The sequence below is a fragment of the Pseudorasbora parva genome, chromosome 11, assembly GCF_024679245.1.
Source record: "Pseudorasbora parva isolate DD20220531a chromosome 11, ASM2467924v1, whole genome shotgun sequence".
Taxonomy (NCBI): Eukaryota; Metazoa; Chordata; class Actinopteri; order Cypriniformes; family Gobionidae; genus Pseudorasbora; species Pseudorasbora parva.
The window spans coordinates 11011688-11026770 of record NC_090182.1 but is presented as its reverse complement, the minus strand read 5'-3'; the positions used below and the strand labels follow the sequence as shown (position 1 = coordinate 11026770).

Here is a 15083-nt window from a genome sequence, read left to right as displayed (position 1 = left end):
ATTTCAAACATTTAATAAACAAAAAAAGTAACATACTTTACAAGAACATGACCATAGCAACATAGCAAGTGCTTTATTAATACTTATACTTTTAACTGTATTATAGACCTGTACTGTCCAAAAGACCTATTGTTGGATCCAAGGTAAAATCTTTGTTTCTTTGGTGTAATTTACTGGAGTTTATGTGAGGTCACTATCAAAGTGGTTGCTCTTGGCTTTGCTCCCCTGCTTGCTTGATGGCTTTCCTCAACAGAGAAATGAGGGAGGTCAGTCCGATAAGGTACCCGTCCTCCCTGTTTCCCTCCACCCAAGGAACATCATGGCTCAGCTGGACATCCTCGGGGGTTGGAATGGTCTTTCCGAAATCTATCATCCATATGTTTGCTTTGCTGCTGCAGTCGTGGACGAAAAGTAAAGAGCTTCCTATGATCTGTGAGAAGTTAAGAAGTTTATTCAGAGGCGGAGAGGAAACAAAATTCATATTAATTGTGTTTTGAGAATAAAAGTAGAGCTGTTCAGTTGTAAGGTCATATGTTGGCCAAACTCTGATCCGTTACATAAAACCCACATGCTTTGCCCGATATTTTTTATTTTTTAGCAACATGCTTTAAATTTCATATTTGAAATATAACTGCATGTAATTAAACCAATAAAACTCGAAATGCCAATTCTATTCTGGTTTTTAATGCTTTAGAAGTTAACAGCTCTAACGTAAAAGACAACCCTGACAAGTTCAACGTTTTGCACTAACCTCGTGTTTGTAGAAAAAGGTTGACTCCTTTAGTGCTTTGCTCAGTGCCTGTAGTCTGGATTCGTAGGCCTCCTGAGATACACAAAGTGAAAAATTAAGATTATTTTCATGTATTTGGGATAAACTGCAATTCGATTTTTTAATACATATATTTAAATGATATTGTCAAGCAGGCATATTTGATGTAGAATAATAGAAAAAGTAATATGGGACTAAAACATAGCACTTAAAGTCAACATGAATCCCCATTCACAATCCAATTTACTCTTGAAATGTCAAGTATTTCAGAGTCAAACAAGATATGCGAACATAAAATGTTGTGTGGAATTAGTTTTTACCTATTAGGAACCAATTTAATGGCTAGGTGTTTTATTTATTGGTAAAATAAGAGGGCCTGTTGATGTCAGCCAGAATGGAAAGTCATTTCAGAAATTAATCAAGAATCTGATTTATTTATATTTGTGTGAGTATTGTATATTTGTGTTTAGTATGACATGCACTCACTAGAATGTGAACCTGCCTCCTGGTGAAGGACAGCAGGGTTTCTGTCACTTGAGCTTCTGTGCGTGTCTTGTAAAAGTCTCGTAGTACTTTACCATTCCCCATCTGGAAAATAAAACCCAAATATTATAAATATAAATGACCTTACAGTGTCTCTCTTGTAACTCTTTTAGCCTAATGTTTCATACCACTATGCCTTCTATGCGGAAGCCCAGTGATGAGGTGGAACTGCTGTCATCCCTCCACTGCAGGTAACGCAGCTTCGTTACTCCCCTCTGTGTTTGCTCTTCTGCAGTGGGAGCTGTCGGATCCACTTTCACCATCTTTTGATACATATCAGAGCGTACGCTGGCATTGTTCCTGGCCTTAATGATCTCCTCCTCTTGGTATGTCCTGTAGTATGGTTCAAATATACTGTGACTATAAATTCAATGAAGAGTAGAATAGCAAACTAAAATGGTATTTAGGTAACTAGTGATGCATCAAAATGTTTTTTTTTTACCAAAACAAAAGCTTTCAAATAGCCGAAAACCAACCAAATAAATAAATAAAGTAACATTTTGGTCACTAAAGTTGGTATTCTGTTCAGGGTGTCGCGTTCTTAGGTAAAACCGTAGACTGTAAAAAATATGGATGTAGTGTCTGTGATGTCACCTGTAGGATTTTGAAGAGCATTTTTTAAGCCTAAAGTGGACAGAGCCCGTCATCGCCATTTTGGCAGCGCGTCACTCCCGGATAACTGAAAATGGGCAAAAAGGTAAGACGTGGGTGGAGCTGTGGTGCCTGGTTGCTGAATCCACGCCTGCCTAACTCGACTATAGTGGCAATCCACCTGTCACTCAAGTGGCCACACCCTTAATTATGCAAAACGTATTGTTTTATAACTCATTCGTTTAAACTTTACATTATATAAAGCCTTAAAGTTAAGCGTGTGGTTTGACTGACAGGTGGATAGCCATTTATCTGCTGTCTGTTAGTCATTGTGTCACCAAAGTTTCACTCCCATCCCGCCTCTTTTCCCATTTTCCACTTTAATATAATATGAATATATAATATATATTTTAAACACTATTAAAGTCAAGAAACAGTCTGTAATAAAATCGAACCGTGTCTAACACTATTGTAGAGAGTTGATTGCTTCTTTGACATTCTTTTTAGTTACAGAAGTGCGTCCACATCTTTACTCTGTTGTAGCTTATTCACTTTGAAAATAAAACATGGTCAAATGCATCATCTGAGAAGTGCTAATTAAATGTCACAGTTTTGCACAATGGATTCAGCCCTCCAAAACTATTTCAGACGTAACTGAAAATATGTATATATAATTTTTTTATTTATTTGTTTATTATTTGTTTTTGCTGTTCCGGCTAAATGTTTTCAGTTGCTTAAATTTCAGTGCATCACTAATCCGAACTTTGATATTCAGTCTTGCAAGCAAATGTATCAATATTTTATAAAACATACCCACAAATTACATTAAAGTATTGTCTCTCACTTTGAGGTACTCAACTGTCTATTGTGGCTTAAAGGGGTGGTTGATTATGATTTCACTTTTTTAACTTGAGTGAAGGTGTAATGTTGCTGTTTAAACATAAATAACTTCTGCAAAGTTACAATGCTCAGTTGCAGGGGTTAGTGACATCACTAACCCCAAAATTTACAAAATGCTTTGCAACGTGCACGGAGTCGTGTTCATTGTGGACAGCCTTTAGCTGTTGTGCCGTGATCAACAAAGTTATTTTTAATCCCACCAGAGAACTTTGAATGTTGCCGTTTATGTAATCAGTGTAAATTATACTTTTATAGTATTTACGCACGTGCTCGTTTGGCTACAGGCACGCTAAACATGGTTCCCTACTGTTGTAAATCAATGGATTAGTCTTCGTAATGTGCTCCTAGTTCTGGCGAAAGATATTTGGCTACACTCGTTCTATAAAGACAAAACTAACAGTGCTCTACATCCAGCGGCGTAGCACCAAATTTTGGGCCCTGGGTTCAAATCATCTTGCTGGGACCCCGTACCAAATACCAATGGGTGATACCAATGGGTGGGGTATTGCATTTTTATCATAAAAAAGCATACTCTGATTAATGTATATGTATGCATAGAAAACTGACTTCTAAGGGGCCCCCCCTGCCTTGGGCCCTGGGTACTCGGTACCCTTTATCCCCCCAGTCCGACGTCCCTGTCTACATAGCGATCACTATAGATCTGCAGTCTGTAATCCAAATAATGCCTTCAAGCATTTACAAATAACAGCATATCTAGAAGTATGAGACAACTACAAACAAAAAACATTACATTTTGAAACATCCTGTAACAGCTGTTCTTGCACAGGTTCTGATCGATCATCTTCAGTAAAATTCTCTGGGTCTGCATAGGGCTCAAATTGATAAGGCAAAACTGACGCCAATGTTTATTACAATACACCTGAGCATATGCAACTAACCGTCATGGTAAGGGGTGTGATGTTTCTGGACAGTGTTAATAAATCACAACTAGGCCAGCTAACCAATCTGAGCCCATTGCGTATTTCTGAGGGAGGAGCTTCAAACCAGATAGCTCTCCGGCCGTTTTTACGAGAAGGGACACATTGGTGTAGAATAAAGCTAAATTATATGCTTGTTTGTTTTTTTAAATGAAGCATGAACACATGTTAGACTGCACCCCATAAACACAGTCAAGACTTCGAAAAAAGCTGATCAACCACCCCTTTAATGTAACAATTATAGTGAAGACAAATGAATTAGTGTTAGAGTAAAGTTGTTGGCTCCCTTCCTACCGGACTCCCATTTTGCAGTCCATGATGACAGGATGTTTGAGCCCACTAAGCAGGTCCTCTAGACGGATGTATCGCTCTCCATCCTTACTGATGTGCCCGAAATAATGAGGCACAAACTGACAGAGCGCATCAGACATGAGGGCCTGCAGACAGACATCCTCCACCTTGCAAAACCTCTTCAGCACTTCCCCACCCTCACTCAGCCTCACATTACCTAAAGAAACCACACAACACACATTTTGTCTACAATTTACTGCTTATTTAAAAAGTATTGTTTAAACCCATATTACTTATGTAACATGATGTGTTTTGATAGAAAAAAGTGAAGGTATGGTGAGGGTCAAAATGCAGTGTCCTTTACAAAAGCCTGAGCTATGTACCTTGATGACCAGCTAGCTGGATCCATGAGCTCTGGGTACGTTTCGACCACTGCATCATGGTCAAAAATGTTCTCCAAGATCGACACTGGGAAAGAAAAGAGGGTCGTTTAGTGGCAGTACCTTAAAAATCTAACATGGTTCACAAAATAGGCATGCTTCTTTAACCTTGAAGGGTTTATGGTTATACCCTACCAATGGTGAAACAGTTCAAACCCAAAAATGTTCCATTATGGAGTATATTGCATTTTGAGTAGGTTATTTTGGTTTGTTAATGAATTTGTTTTGGGAATATTGCAAATGTGGCTGTAACATGCTACTTTATCCATATCAGTACTATGCAAATAACGTATTCAAATACGCTATGTTATGGTACTCATGCAAATTGTCTAACACATTTCAGTGCACCGAAAAAATAGAGACTTTTTCCAGTTAGTCCCCAAGTCAGACAGAACCTGACGTCACTTTAACTGGTCCTGAGAGATTCTGTAGAATCAAGATAAACTGCATTGTGCTTTCTAATTTTCCCAGAATTCCACTCACCTTCTTCATGGTCTGCCTCCTGGCGGCTGTATCCTCACTCTCGCTGAAGACTTCGTCACTTTCTGCTGAGGAGTTGTTGAAGGAAGAGGAGGATGAAGCAGAGGAGTGAAGGAGAACCCGAGAGAGAACAGGGTGTGGAACTAATTCTTCCTCGTCATCTCTCTCCAGACTTCCCTGCATATAATGCTCTCCATCCCCTGAGGACACAAACGTTTGCACGTTTCTCTGTTTTGAACCCCAACTCTTCTTCCTTTGCATTCGTTTGTTGAATTCTTCCTCGTTACTCTCATCGATACTCTCCAGCTCTCCTCTCAGCCTGTCCCGCATCCCTTCCTTCAGCACCACCTTGCCTTTCCACAGGCTTTTCCTAGTTTCTGCATTCAATGGCACATTTGAACCCTCTTCAACAAGACTTCCACTTGCCATCACCTTCTCTTTCACTCTCTGCTCTTCCACGGTCATTCCTCTGGCAGGTATTGGTGGGGGATCCACACAAACACATTCCAGAGGTTCTGGTTTCATATCCTCTGTTTCCTCGTATGAATTTATCTGAGTTTCAGTTGGTTCTTCTAGCTTGGAAGAAAGGACAGCGTGAGCAGCAGCCAGTTTAGGTCTGGCTCTGAAGACTGTGCTCTTGTTGTGATGTATTTGATTATTCAAGGTTGGTGGGAAATCAAACATCTTGTCTTCTACAGCATCTCTCATGCTCTCTCCATCCCTTCCATTGCTCGTCTTTTCTGACAATGTGCTCATTCTTTCTGGAGGAGAATCCAAGTCTCTCATGAAGGCGCTAGGATGGAAATTCTCATCAGAAACGGACGAAACTCGTGTTTTGTTATTTTGAGCTCTAGAGAAAGAGAAACTGAGGGGATAAACAATCATTATTTGATAAATCATAATAGAAAATCTAAAGAAGATAAATAGACAAAATTACAATATCATCTTATCAATAAACTTTTGTTATTTAAAGAGGCACATCGTGTGTGGATTTCCTGGACATATAAAGCCTTGGAATATAAATACTGTAAATACTGCCATCACTGGTGGTTTCCTATAGAAATGGATAAAAATAAGCTTCATCTGCCCAGGAAATGGCCCACATATGCTAAGTGGCACAAAGTTTAAAACAATTGTAGGGGTGACAAAAGCACCAACTCCCACGTACCCGATTTGCCAATCTTTCATCACTCCTGTGTGTTAAGTTGAACCTTCCAGCAGTTCAGCGCCAAAGACTCAATGCCAGTTCAAAGTTTTGCTGTCGACGTTTTCCAGTAGTGATTTGCATAATGTGACATCACGGTTTTCCACAACATTTTTTACCATGAGCTCTTTTGGAGGTTGGGATGAGGGCTGACCCACACTTTATTATGTCGAGCAGTAACCTACACTTGCAATGCATTTCATGTGAATGGAATTGGTGTAGCTGGCCCCATGTTTTTTTTTTAACATCTATCATAATTTACAGATTATATTTCTTGATTTGTACATCTTGCTCCAAATTGTAATTTAATTTTGAGTTGTTGTCTCATGTAAAATCTGTGTAAATTAAAGACAGTATACCATAATGTATAAACTTTAGAACTTTATTTTTTTTTTTGAGTGTAAGTCTTTTTTTTCACATTAAAGTTTACGTTTTTTAAAAACATCATTATAAATGTCACATGTCCACAAATAACCTTCAGTAAAGTTATATCTTCAGCTCTTTCCGTACACACAGCCAATAGATATTTCTCTGGTTGTCTTTGTGTTTCCAAGAGGAATGCATGTAAATGAATGCAAATTCATAATGTAATTTTCCAGACATACACCGCAACCAAATGCCATTCTTCCCCTTGGGCTGTTTATTGACACAGTCTCACTGTTTTCAGTGTTGTTATTGTATTATATATTCCACAACAAAGGATACTTCTGGAACGGTTAGTTTGGATATATGGGTTAGGTCAATACTTAGGAAATAATAAATGGTGGTAATAAAATTGTGCTTGTCTTGATTACTTTTGAAATAATGATTGGCCTGTGGCAATTGATTATTTTTGGCTAGCATAAAGTTTATATTTTTTAAACAAAGAAACTGTTACCAAATTAATGAAGTCAAGTTGGTGGCCTTTGCTTTTCATAACCTTTACCCTCATTTAGAAGATGACACCATTCCCTCTCTAGAAGCTTGCACAGAACCCAACACGATAGTCATTTTTATCTACGGTGTCTGTTAATGCTTGAGAAGACTCTAACATGTCCTGTGATAAATGTCTGCGCCTCAAAATCATTTCTTCATCCCCAGCCTCACAGATGGGTTCATCCTCAGCGAGTTCCCTAGAGTCGTCACTCTCCTCCACCCCTATGTCTGGAATGGATTCTTCCAACTCCACAGAATTGCACTCCATGGTGTCAACATTTTCTATAAAGATGGGGGAATCCAACAAGTGTGTTGTAGTGGCTGTTCACAGAATTAGACCCAGGAGTCACAGTCAAGAAAGGTTTATGAACCACATTTATCTGCTAAACTAGGCTTTCATATTTACATGCTTTCTTAATATAAATGGGTATTAATTATTTTAATCTAGGTGTTATTTTAATCTAGGTGAACTATCCATTTAAATAAAGAATATTTCCTAAATTAATTTGAGGATTTTACCCTTTTTATTTCAGCAGTTGCGATTGCTTTGAAACAGTATGAGGTTCACCTGGTGCATTTCCTTCATCCTGGGGTTCAGCCTGATCATCCAGGTCATCTGGTTCATTGAATTCTTCTTGTTGAATATCCGTCTGAAGCAAGGAAAACACTGTGTTAAAAATGTATAGATAGATGGATCGACAGATTGATGGCCTAGAAAGATAGTGTAGTGGCAATTGCTTTATGTAAAATGTATTTACTTCATGTATTGTGCTTGCAGGACAACTAACATCTGATCTTATAGGTAAAATGACTGTGTGCTATTTCAAATGTCGGCTGAAAGTGTCTTTGCAACAAAAGGGGTTACATGTCTAAATCCTGATGTTTCTTAGAAGTGGCTCCTCTGTCTTGGGCCTAAAGAATGAGAGATGTTTTAGTCGCTTTATATGGTATAGTTTCAATAAATTCAACGTAACAGGACAACAGCAGGGTCAGGGGTGCAGGCTGCCCTTCTCTGCAGAAAACTGATGTCTGTATGTGAATGGCCTTCTTGCAAAAATAAAATACTTTTAAGACAAGTGGTTTTGGCTCTCATTGCAGTCTAACACTAAATAGACATTTTTGGGATTCTGCATGTGATTTGTCTGGACCTGAGAATGTTTGAAGCTGATCATCCTGGTTTCCAAAGACTGGCTCCCCACCCCAAAGTTTTCAGGCAGGAGGGACAAACATCCTAGGGCCGAGAGTCCTATGGGAAACTGAAGGCTTATTTGCCTGGTGAGTTTGTTTTAAAACCATAAATTGAAGTTCGATATTTTCAGACACCTCTTCTGTGTTGCACCCCTCTCTGCCTCCGAGTCTATAAATATTTCTAAAGCACTCGAAATAGGTGGATTTAAGTCAAAGTACTGACTACAGACAGACAGATACAGTAGCTAGATAGATAGCTAGCTAGATAGCTAGCTAGATAGATAGATAGATAGATAGATAGATAGATAGATAGATAGATAGATAGATAGATAGATAGATAGATAGATAGATAGCTAGCTAGATAGATAGATAGATAGATAGATAGATAGATAGATAGATAGATAGATAGACAGACAGACAGACAGACAGACAGATATAGTAGCTAGCTAGCTAGCTAGATAGATAGATAGATAGATAGATAGACAGACAGACAGACAGACAGACAGACAGACAGACAGACAGACAGATAGATAGATAGATAGACAGATAGACAGACAGACAGACAGAGAGACAGACAGATACAGTAGCTAGCTAGCTAGATAGACAGACGGACAGATGGACAGACAGACAGATACAGTAGCTAGCTAGATAGATAGACAGATAGACAGACAGACAGATAGATAGATAGATAGACAGACAGATAGATAGATAGACAGATAGATAAATAGATAGATAGATAGATAGATAGATAGATAGATAGATAGATAGATAGATAGATAGATAGATAGATAGATAGATAGATAGATAGATGGATGGACGGACGGACGGACGGACGGACGGACGGACGGACGGACGGACAGACAGACAGACAGACAGATAGATAGATAGATAGACAGACAGACAGACAGACAGATACAGTAGCTAGCTAGATAGATAGACGGACGGACGGACGGACGGACGGACGGACAGACAGACAGACAGACAGACAGACAGACAGATAGATAGATAGATAGATAGATAGATAGATAGATAGATAGATAGATAGATAGATAGATAGATAGATAGATAGATAGATAGATAGATAGATAATTCTAGAGCAGCGCACCTTTCTAGGTATCCTGCGACTACCCAGATTAAACTGCAGGAAGCTGAGAATGCTGATCAAACTGAGGAAAGTAAAGTTGCTCATCACTCCAATCAGTGCTGATATCAGGGGGAAGTTATACAGCAGATATCTGTGCAGATCACAGAGACATGCCTGGATGAAGAATGTAAGAATTTTATTGAAGAGACTAAGTCTAAATCTCAAGAATACACAAACCTGATGCCTGTAAAGTGAGCGAAGATGTAGAGATGTGCTCTGTAGATCTGAATATTCTGGGAATGGATCTCAATTGCAGCTCCAACAATGGGTTTGTACTGAACAGAGAAAAGAGACAATTTTACAAAGTACTCTGTTTGTTCCACAGCTCATATACTGGAGACTCATGTACTGAAAATTCACTTTGTGAAGAAAATTTGAGGTTACTCAAATCTGTGGCCTGTTGTGTTGCGGGTGGTTGTTAGTGCGTTGCTATGGAGTTTCTAGGGTGCTCAGAATCATCACTCACAGAATCATCTTTGAACTCAGAGTACAGCTCCACTATGATTGACTGCTTCTGCTCTGATGCTCCTGTTAACAGCATGGGGGAGAAGACCACTGTGTCCAGAGCCTGAAGAAGAGCTGAGCGATAATGGAGCATTGCCTGAAAGATCGAGAGAGAAAAATGGGAAAACAGCTGCAGCATTGTGAAACAAGATGGGTTCAGAAAACTCATGAAGCTTATCTTGGAGAACCCATATTTTGCAACAGTTGCTTAAAGGGATAGTTCATCTCAAAATAAAAATCCTGTCACAATTTACTCAACCTCACGTGGTTCAAAACCTGTATGACTTGCCTCTATGAGAACACACAATAAAAGTGGTTCATATCACTTCTGAAGCTCATTTATTTTGAGTTTTTTCCCTCTTAATTCCTAAAGAAAATTTCCAAAATTATTATAATGCATATGACTTGTGTATTATATTCCATGTCTTCTAAAGCTATTTGATATGAGTAAATAATGTCCAGGTCAGTAAACGCTTACAGAAATTTAACTTTTTGGGTGAACTATTCTTTAATGTCAATCATTTAAATAATTTATACTTTAGGGATGTTGAATGCTTGAATCTGATTGGTTGACAGGCGTGCAATTATGTTCAGGGTTCAAGTTCACGTCTAAGTAGTTCCAGGCAGGTCTTGACCGTATTGCATGTCAATATCACTTCGCCAAATTATTTAATTTACTTCAAAGGTCCTAATGGCCGACAACAGCAAAAGAACCAAAAGCCACAGCAACACTGACCAAAAAATAAATAAAAAAATACAGTAAACAATGGGATAAAAAACGACAAACTATTTCCATGTTTTTTGTCACAAAATTATCTTTTTATATTCAAGGAAAGCACATACTCTACTCCTGCTCTCTCAATTCAATTCAATTCAAGATTGCTTTATTGGCATGAATGTAAAAATACAATATTGCCAAAGCGAATTACATAAATAATAATACACATTGACATAAATAATGATAATTGATAGTAATAAGAAAGAAAATATTACAACACCGTATAACTTAACTTCAACTTAAATAACCGGTGTAACAAATTAGAACATTTGATACCACAGTGTTTTAACATATACACACAATCACACATTCAGGGGGTCACTGTGGTGGACAGTAGGGACACACACTGAGGTCAGATGCATTACACACATTACACACACACTCACCTGCTGTCTCTCAGGCTGTGGCACGCACACACGTATCTCGCAGCCAGTGCGGCTGTCTGTCCCTCTCCTAGTATTATATTTATTTGTTCTATTTCAGTCATGGCTGTAAAGTTATTTATTAATGTATTAAATTTATTAAAGTAGAGGTCTCTTATAGAGATGTATTTGTGACAGTGAAGGAGGAAGTGCGTCTCTGTCTCGATCTCTCCTGTCCTACAGTGAACACACACCCTTTGCTCTCTGGGTAACCAGCTCTTTCTGTGTCTGCCCGTCTCGATGGCCAGACTGTGCTCACTGAGCCTGTACTTGGTCAGGATCCGTCTCTGCTTTGTGTCTCTGACACTCTGGAGATATTTTTCCAATTCATAATTTGATTTTAGAGTTCGATAGAATTGTAATTTACTTTGTGTTTTAGTTTCCTGATCCCAATGTTCCAGATATGTATTCTTCAATTGTTTGGTAATTTGGTTTGTTCTGATGTTCGTGTGAGAAGCAGTGCTGGTCTGAGACTGGTGTGTGTTAGTAGAGTTAGTCTGGTTAGTAAGTCTCAGGACCAGCTGACTGAGGGGACTTTTTTCGGGGTTCAGTTCTTGGGTTTGTAACGCTTTAAAATGTAGCGATTCTGTGGGACTTGATTTAAGGTGCATCCAGAATTTGAGGGATCTTTTTTGCATATTAATAATCAATGGGAATCTGCCTAATTCTGCCCTACATGCATTATTGGGTGTTTTTCTTTGTAATTTTAGGATAATTTTGCAGAATTCAGTGTGTAGGGCTTCTGTTGGATGCCTGTCCTCTCTCTCTCTCTCTCTCTCTCTCTCTCTCTCTCTCTCTCTCTCTCTCTCTCTCTCTCTCTCTCTCTCTCTCTCTCTCTCTCTCTCTCTCTCTCTCTCTCTCTCTCTCTCTCTCTCTCTCTCTCTCTCTCTCTCTCTCGCTCTCTCTCTCTCTCTCTCTCTCCCTCCCCCCCACTCACTCAAACACACACACATACAGTACGGACACACAGAAACGTGTTATCAATGCTGCTCTGGCGATTTTATTAGTAAAATAGTTGTAGGTAATAACGGAGCTGTTCTTAAAGCAGTAACTTACAGTTTTGCTATTAGTAAAGATTAGTAGAGCTGCCAAACCCTGCTGAGAGATGTGCAGATTCAGGCAATCACACACGCTTAAAGGGATAGTTCACCCAAAGATGAAAACTCACCTTCAAGTTGTTTCAAACCTGTACGAATTTCTTTCTTCTGCTGAACACAAAAGAAAATATTTGGAAGAATGTTAGTAACCAAACAGTTGATGGGCTCATTGTGTAAGTCTCTGTCTAACTTATTACTGTTTTACTGAAATTCTACATCTTGACTTCCATAGTATTTTCCCCCATTTGTAAGTCAATAGGGCCCATGAACTGTTTGGTTACCCATATTCTTCAAATGATCTTCTTTTGAGATCAGCAAAGAAAGAAATTAGACATTAGTTTGCTATCAATGGCTCAAATTTCCATTATTACTTGGAGGCTTGGGATGAGATGCGTAAGTTTTAGCCCTACACATAAGATTGTTTTATGGACAAAAACCTGACAAATGTCTTGAAATATAACATCTGAACAATGTCTTGAGGTATAAATAGCCTAGTATAAGCGGAATAATTGGTCTGCCGAATTAATAGAAAATAACGCACACCCGCTTCGCTTTGTGGCCGCATTACCAGCTCGGGTGTGCATTTTCTAATAATCGTCGTCAATTATTACTTACTTGATTGACAACTTTTATTTTCATGTGTACAACTGTTTCCTAGTTGGTGCACTTACAGAACGTGTTGATACGTCCACAATCTGACCAGCTTTAGAATAGGGAGCGATTTTTACTAGAAACATTCCCAGCTCCTGATTGGCTGGAGACTCCGGCATATCCAGTTGTAGTGTGATCTGATAGGGCTGGCCGTACGTCATCACCTGTAGACAGGAAAGAGAAAAGCAAAAAACAGCATGGAATATGAAATAATGTATTCTACTAACTATTTTGCAAATAAGCCACTGTGCACAGTATGCAAATGTTCTGTATGCATGATGGAATCTCCCAATGAGTGCACAATATGAGCGTGCAGTAAACAAACTGAGCCCACTGTAGAGCACTCAATACACCAAAAGGGATGTCTGCCATGATTTTGAACGTCTTTCTTTCTTATTTGGTCAACACCAAAAAGTAATTTTTGCACAAAATTGGACTAAGATGTTATATTTTTAACATAACTAAAAAAAAAACACTGAGATAAAAATGCAATGTAGTGAGATCACATGACAACAATGCAGCATGCTGGTGTTTGAAATACTTTGCAGTTTCACATAAACAATAGTAGGCCTATGTATTGAACAGTAAACAAGTAAGAATACAGCCTGCTTTTGTCCACTCATTTTCATAAACTCAGCAATACAAGTTAACCAGAAAAATTATTAGTTTGAAAGGATGTTAAAAAGTTTAAGGATTAGATCAAAGATGGTCACCTGATGTTTTCCATTTTTCAGTAAAGAAACATTAGCCACAGGGAAAGAACACATAGGGTGATGAGGAGATGGACAATCAGTCCTGCTGATCAGAAACACATTTGACATGAACAAGCAGATGACAGACATCAAAAACTATGAATGTAGGCTGATTCTGTGACATTTAAGCATAAACTTAACCTCATAAAGCCTACTTTCTAAGTTGGCAAATTTTTAAGGCCTCTAAATGATGTTTCAAAACTTTGCTTAAAAACGTGGTACATAATCTATTACACACCTTTTGTCATCTGATTGATAGTTTATACTTTTTTAGCTACAAGTAAAAATGGAGGGAAATTATGTTCCCAATTAACTGTAACCATTGTATGATACTGTAACAATTGATTTTAGATCAAAATCAGATCATATGCCAGTTTTTTATATAAAGACAAATTCAAATAGACACAGTGAGAATATAAACTTATAAAATGTAAAATATGGATAGCATATAGCTCAAATAAACTGGCCTTTAATAAGAAATGTAGAGTTTACACTGAGATCCCAGGGTTTTGATTGCAGACTTTTTTTCTCATCTGAAACGTGGGATTATTAGGGCCTTTTTCTTTTTCTTTTTTTAAAGCAAAATTGCATAAATGATTACATTAACATTTATCCATTTATCTGAGAAACATATTTAATGTATGTGTATGTATATATATATATATATATATATATATATATATATATATATATATATATATATATATATATATATATATATACAATTTTGTGCTAAAAGCATGAATAAAGATTTTGTAAATGGTGCGAGAAAAAAAGGTGTCTCTAACATAGTTTAATGAGGCTTATGCTTAAAGCATAAACAAAACTGATATTACCATTGCCTTTATGCTTATCAGAAAAGCAAGACAAAAAACGTATTATCTCACCTGTAGAAGAAGTGGACAGGTGTGATGAAATTGGCTGTGGGCATAAAGGAATAATAGAAACTGCCGTAGAGGAACAAAGCCACCCAGAACAACAGCAGAATCACACAGATCAGAACAGCTATTTCCAGAACCTTCTGTCTGACCCGCACCAACAGCACTGACACCCTCTCCAGGAGCTGGACCACCAGCCCGTTGATTTGAGGTCCCACATCTTGAACACCAGAATCCTCTGAAATGAACTCCTCCATACCGGGGTGCACGTTCACCGAGATTTACTTCTTCCAGTGTTGTTCCACTGCAATCTTAAAAATGTCTTTCACAACAACTTCCTCCTCCCTTTCGCTTTCAGCTGTCTTTCCCTGTTCTTGCTGCTTAATGTTTGACTATCTACAAAATAACACACCAGAACCTCCTTCGTTACTCAGAAAAAACGCTGCTCATCTCTCAGCACCAGCTCATGTTCTCATTTTCGAGTTCTTTTCCTCTGCCCTTGAAGCTCTGACGTCTGACTTTGATTCATCTGAATCAATGAACAAGCTCTTTTTAATGAATTTTTCTGCAGTAATGGACTGTGACACTGTTGGTTCCT

At 38.3% G+C, this 15083-nt stretch overlaps 2 protein-coding genes across 5 annotated transcripts; both read right to left on the bottom strand.

Moving 5' to 3' along the window:
- Window positions 1-54: 54 nt before the first annotated feature.
- Window positions 55-6353, bottom strand: si:ch73-22a13.3 (inositol-trisphosphate 3-kinase A). 2 transcript variants are annotated; one of them, XM_067457007.1, is made up of 8 exons: window positions 6121-6180; window positions 4956-5817; window positions 4416-4500; window positions 4036-4249; window positions 1441-1645; window positions 1256-1357; window positions 752-823; window positions 55-430 (listed from the first exon to the last, which is right to left on the bottom strand). In XM_067457007.1, the coding sequence occupies exons 1-8, from the start codon at window positions 6138-6140 to the stop codon at window positions 197-199; spliced, it is 1794 nt and encodes a 597-aa protein (XP_067313108.1). In that variant the 5' UTR covers window positions 6141-6180; the 3' UTR covers window positions 55-196. The 2 variants fall into 2 exon arrangements, with proteins under 2 accessions (XP_067313108.1, XP_067313107.1); XM_067457006.1 differs by having other exon boundaries at window positions 4956-6353.
- A 252-nt stretch (window positions 6354-6605) lies between these two features.
- On the bottom strand, window positions 6606-15083 carry bscl2l (BSCL2 lipid droplet biogenesis associated, seipin, like). 3 transcript variants are annotated; one of them, XM_067457008.1, is made up of 8 exons: window positions 14495-15083; window positions 13569-13653; window positions 12876-13019; window positions 9870-10004; window positions 9581-9678; window positions 9365-9494; window positions 7640-7721; window positions 6606-7353 (listed from the first exon to the last, which is right to left on the bottom strand). In XM_067457008.1, exons 1-8 carry the CDS (start codon window positions 14740-14742, stop codon window positions 7112-7114), a joined length of 1164 nt encoding a protein of 387 aa, XP_067313109.1. In that variant the 5' UTR covers window positions 14743-15083; the 3' UTR covers window positions 6606-7111. The 3 variants fall into 3 exon arrangements, with proteins under 3 accessions (XP_067313109.1, XP_067313110.1, XP_067313111.1); XM_067457009.1 differs by having other exon boundaries at window positions 6609-7353; window positions 13569-13650; XM_067457010.1 differs by having other exon boundaries at window positions 7219-7353; window positions 7591-7721.

Coding starts and splice junctions, on each gene's coding strand:
- si:ch73-22a13.3 (XM_067457006.1), bottom strand. CDS start 5,852: ATGATTTATCAAATAATGATTGTTTATCCCCTCAGTTTCTCTTTCTCT. Junction 1,646..4,035: donor GACTGCAAAATGGGAGTCCG/GTAGGAAGGGAG, acceptor ACCATACTACAG/GACATACCAAGAGGAGGAGA. Junction 1,358..1,440: donor TCCGCATAGAAGGCATAGTG/GTATGAAACATT, acceptor TTTATTTTCCAG/ATGGGGAATGGTAAAGTACT.
- bscl2l (XM_067457008.1), bottom strand. CDS start 14,742: ATGGAGGAGTTCATTTCAGAGGATTCTGGTGTTCAAGATGTGGGACCT. Junction 9,679..9,869: donor CTGAGTTCAAAGATGATTCT/GTGAGTGATGAT, acceptor TTCTCTGTTCAG/TACAAACCCATTGTTGGAGC. Junction 7,354..7,639: donor GGATGAAGGAAATGCACCAG/GTGAACCTCATA, acceptor CCATCTTTATAG/AAAATGTTGACACCATGGAG.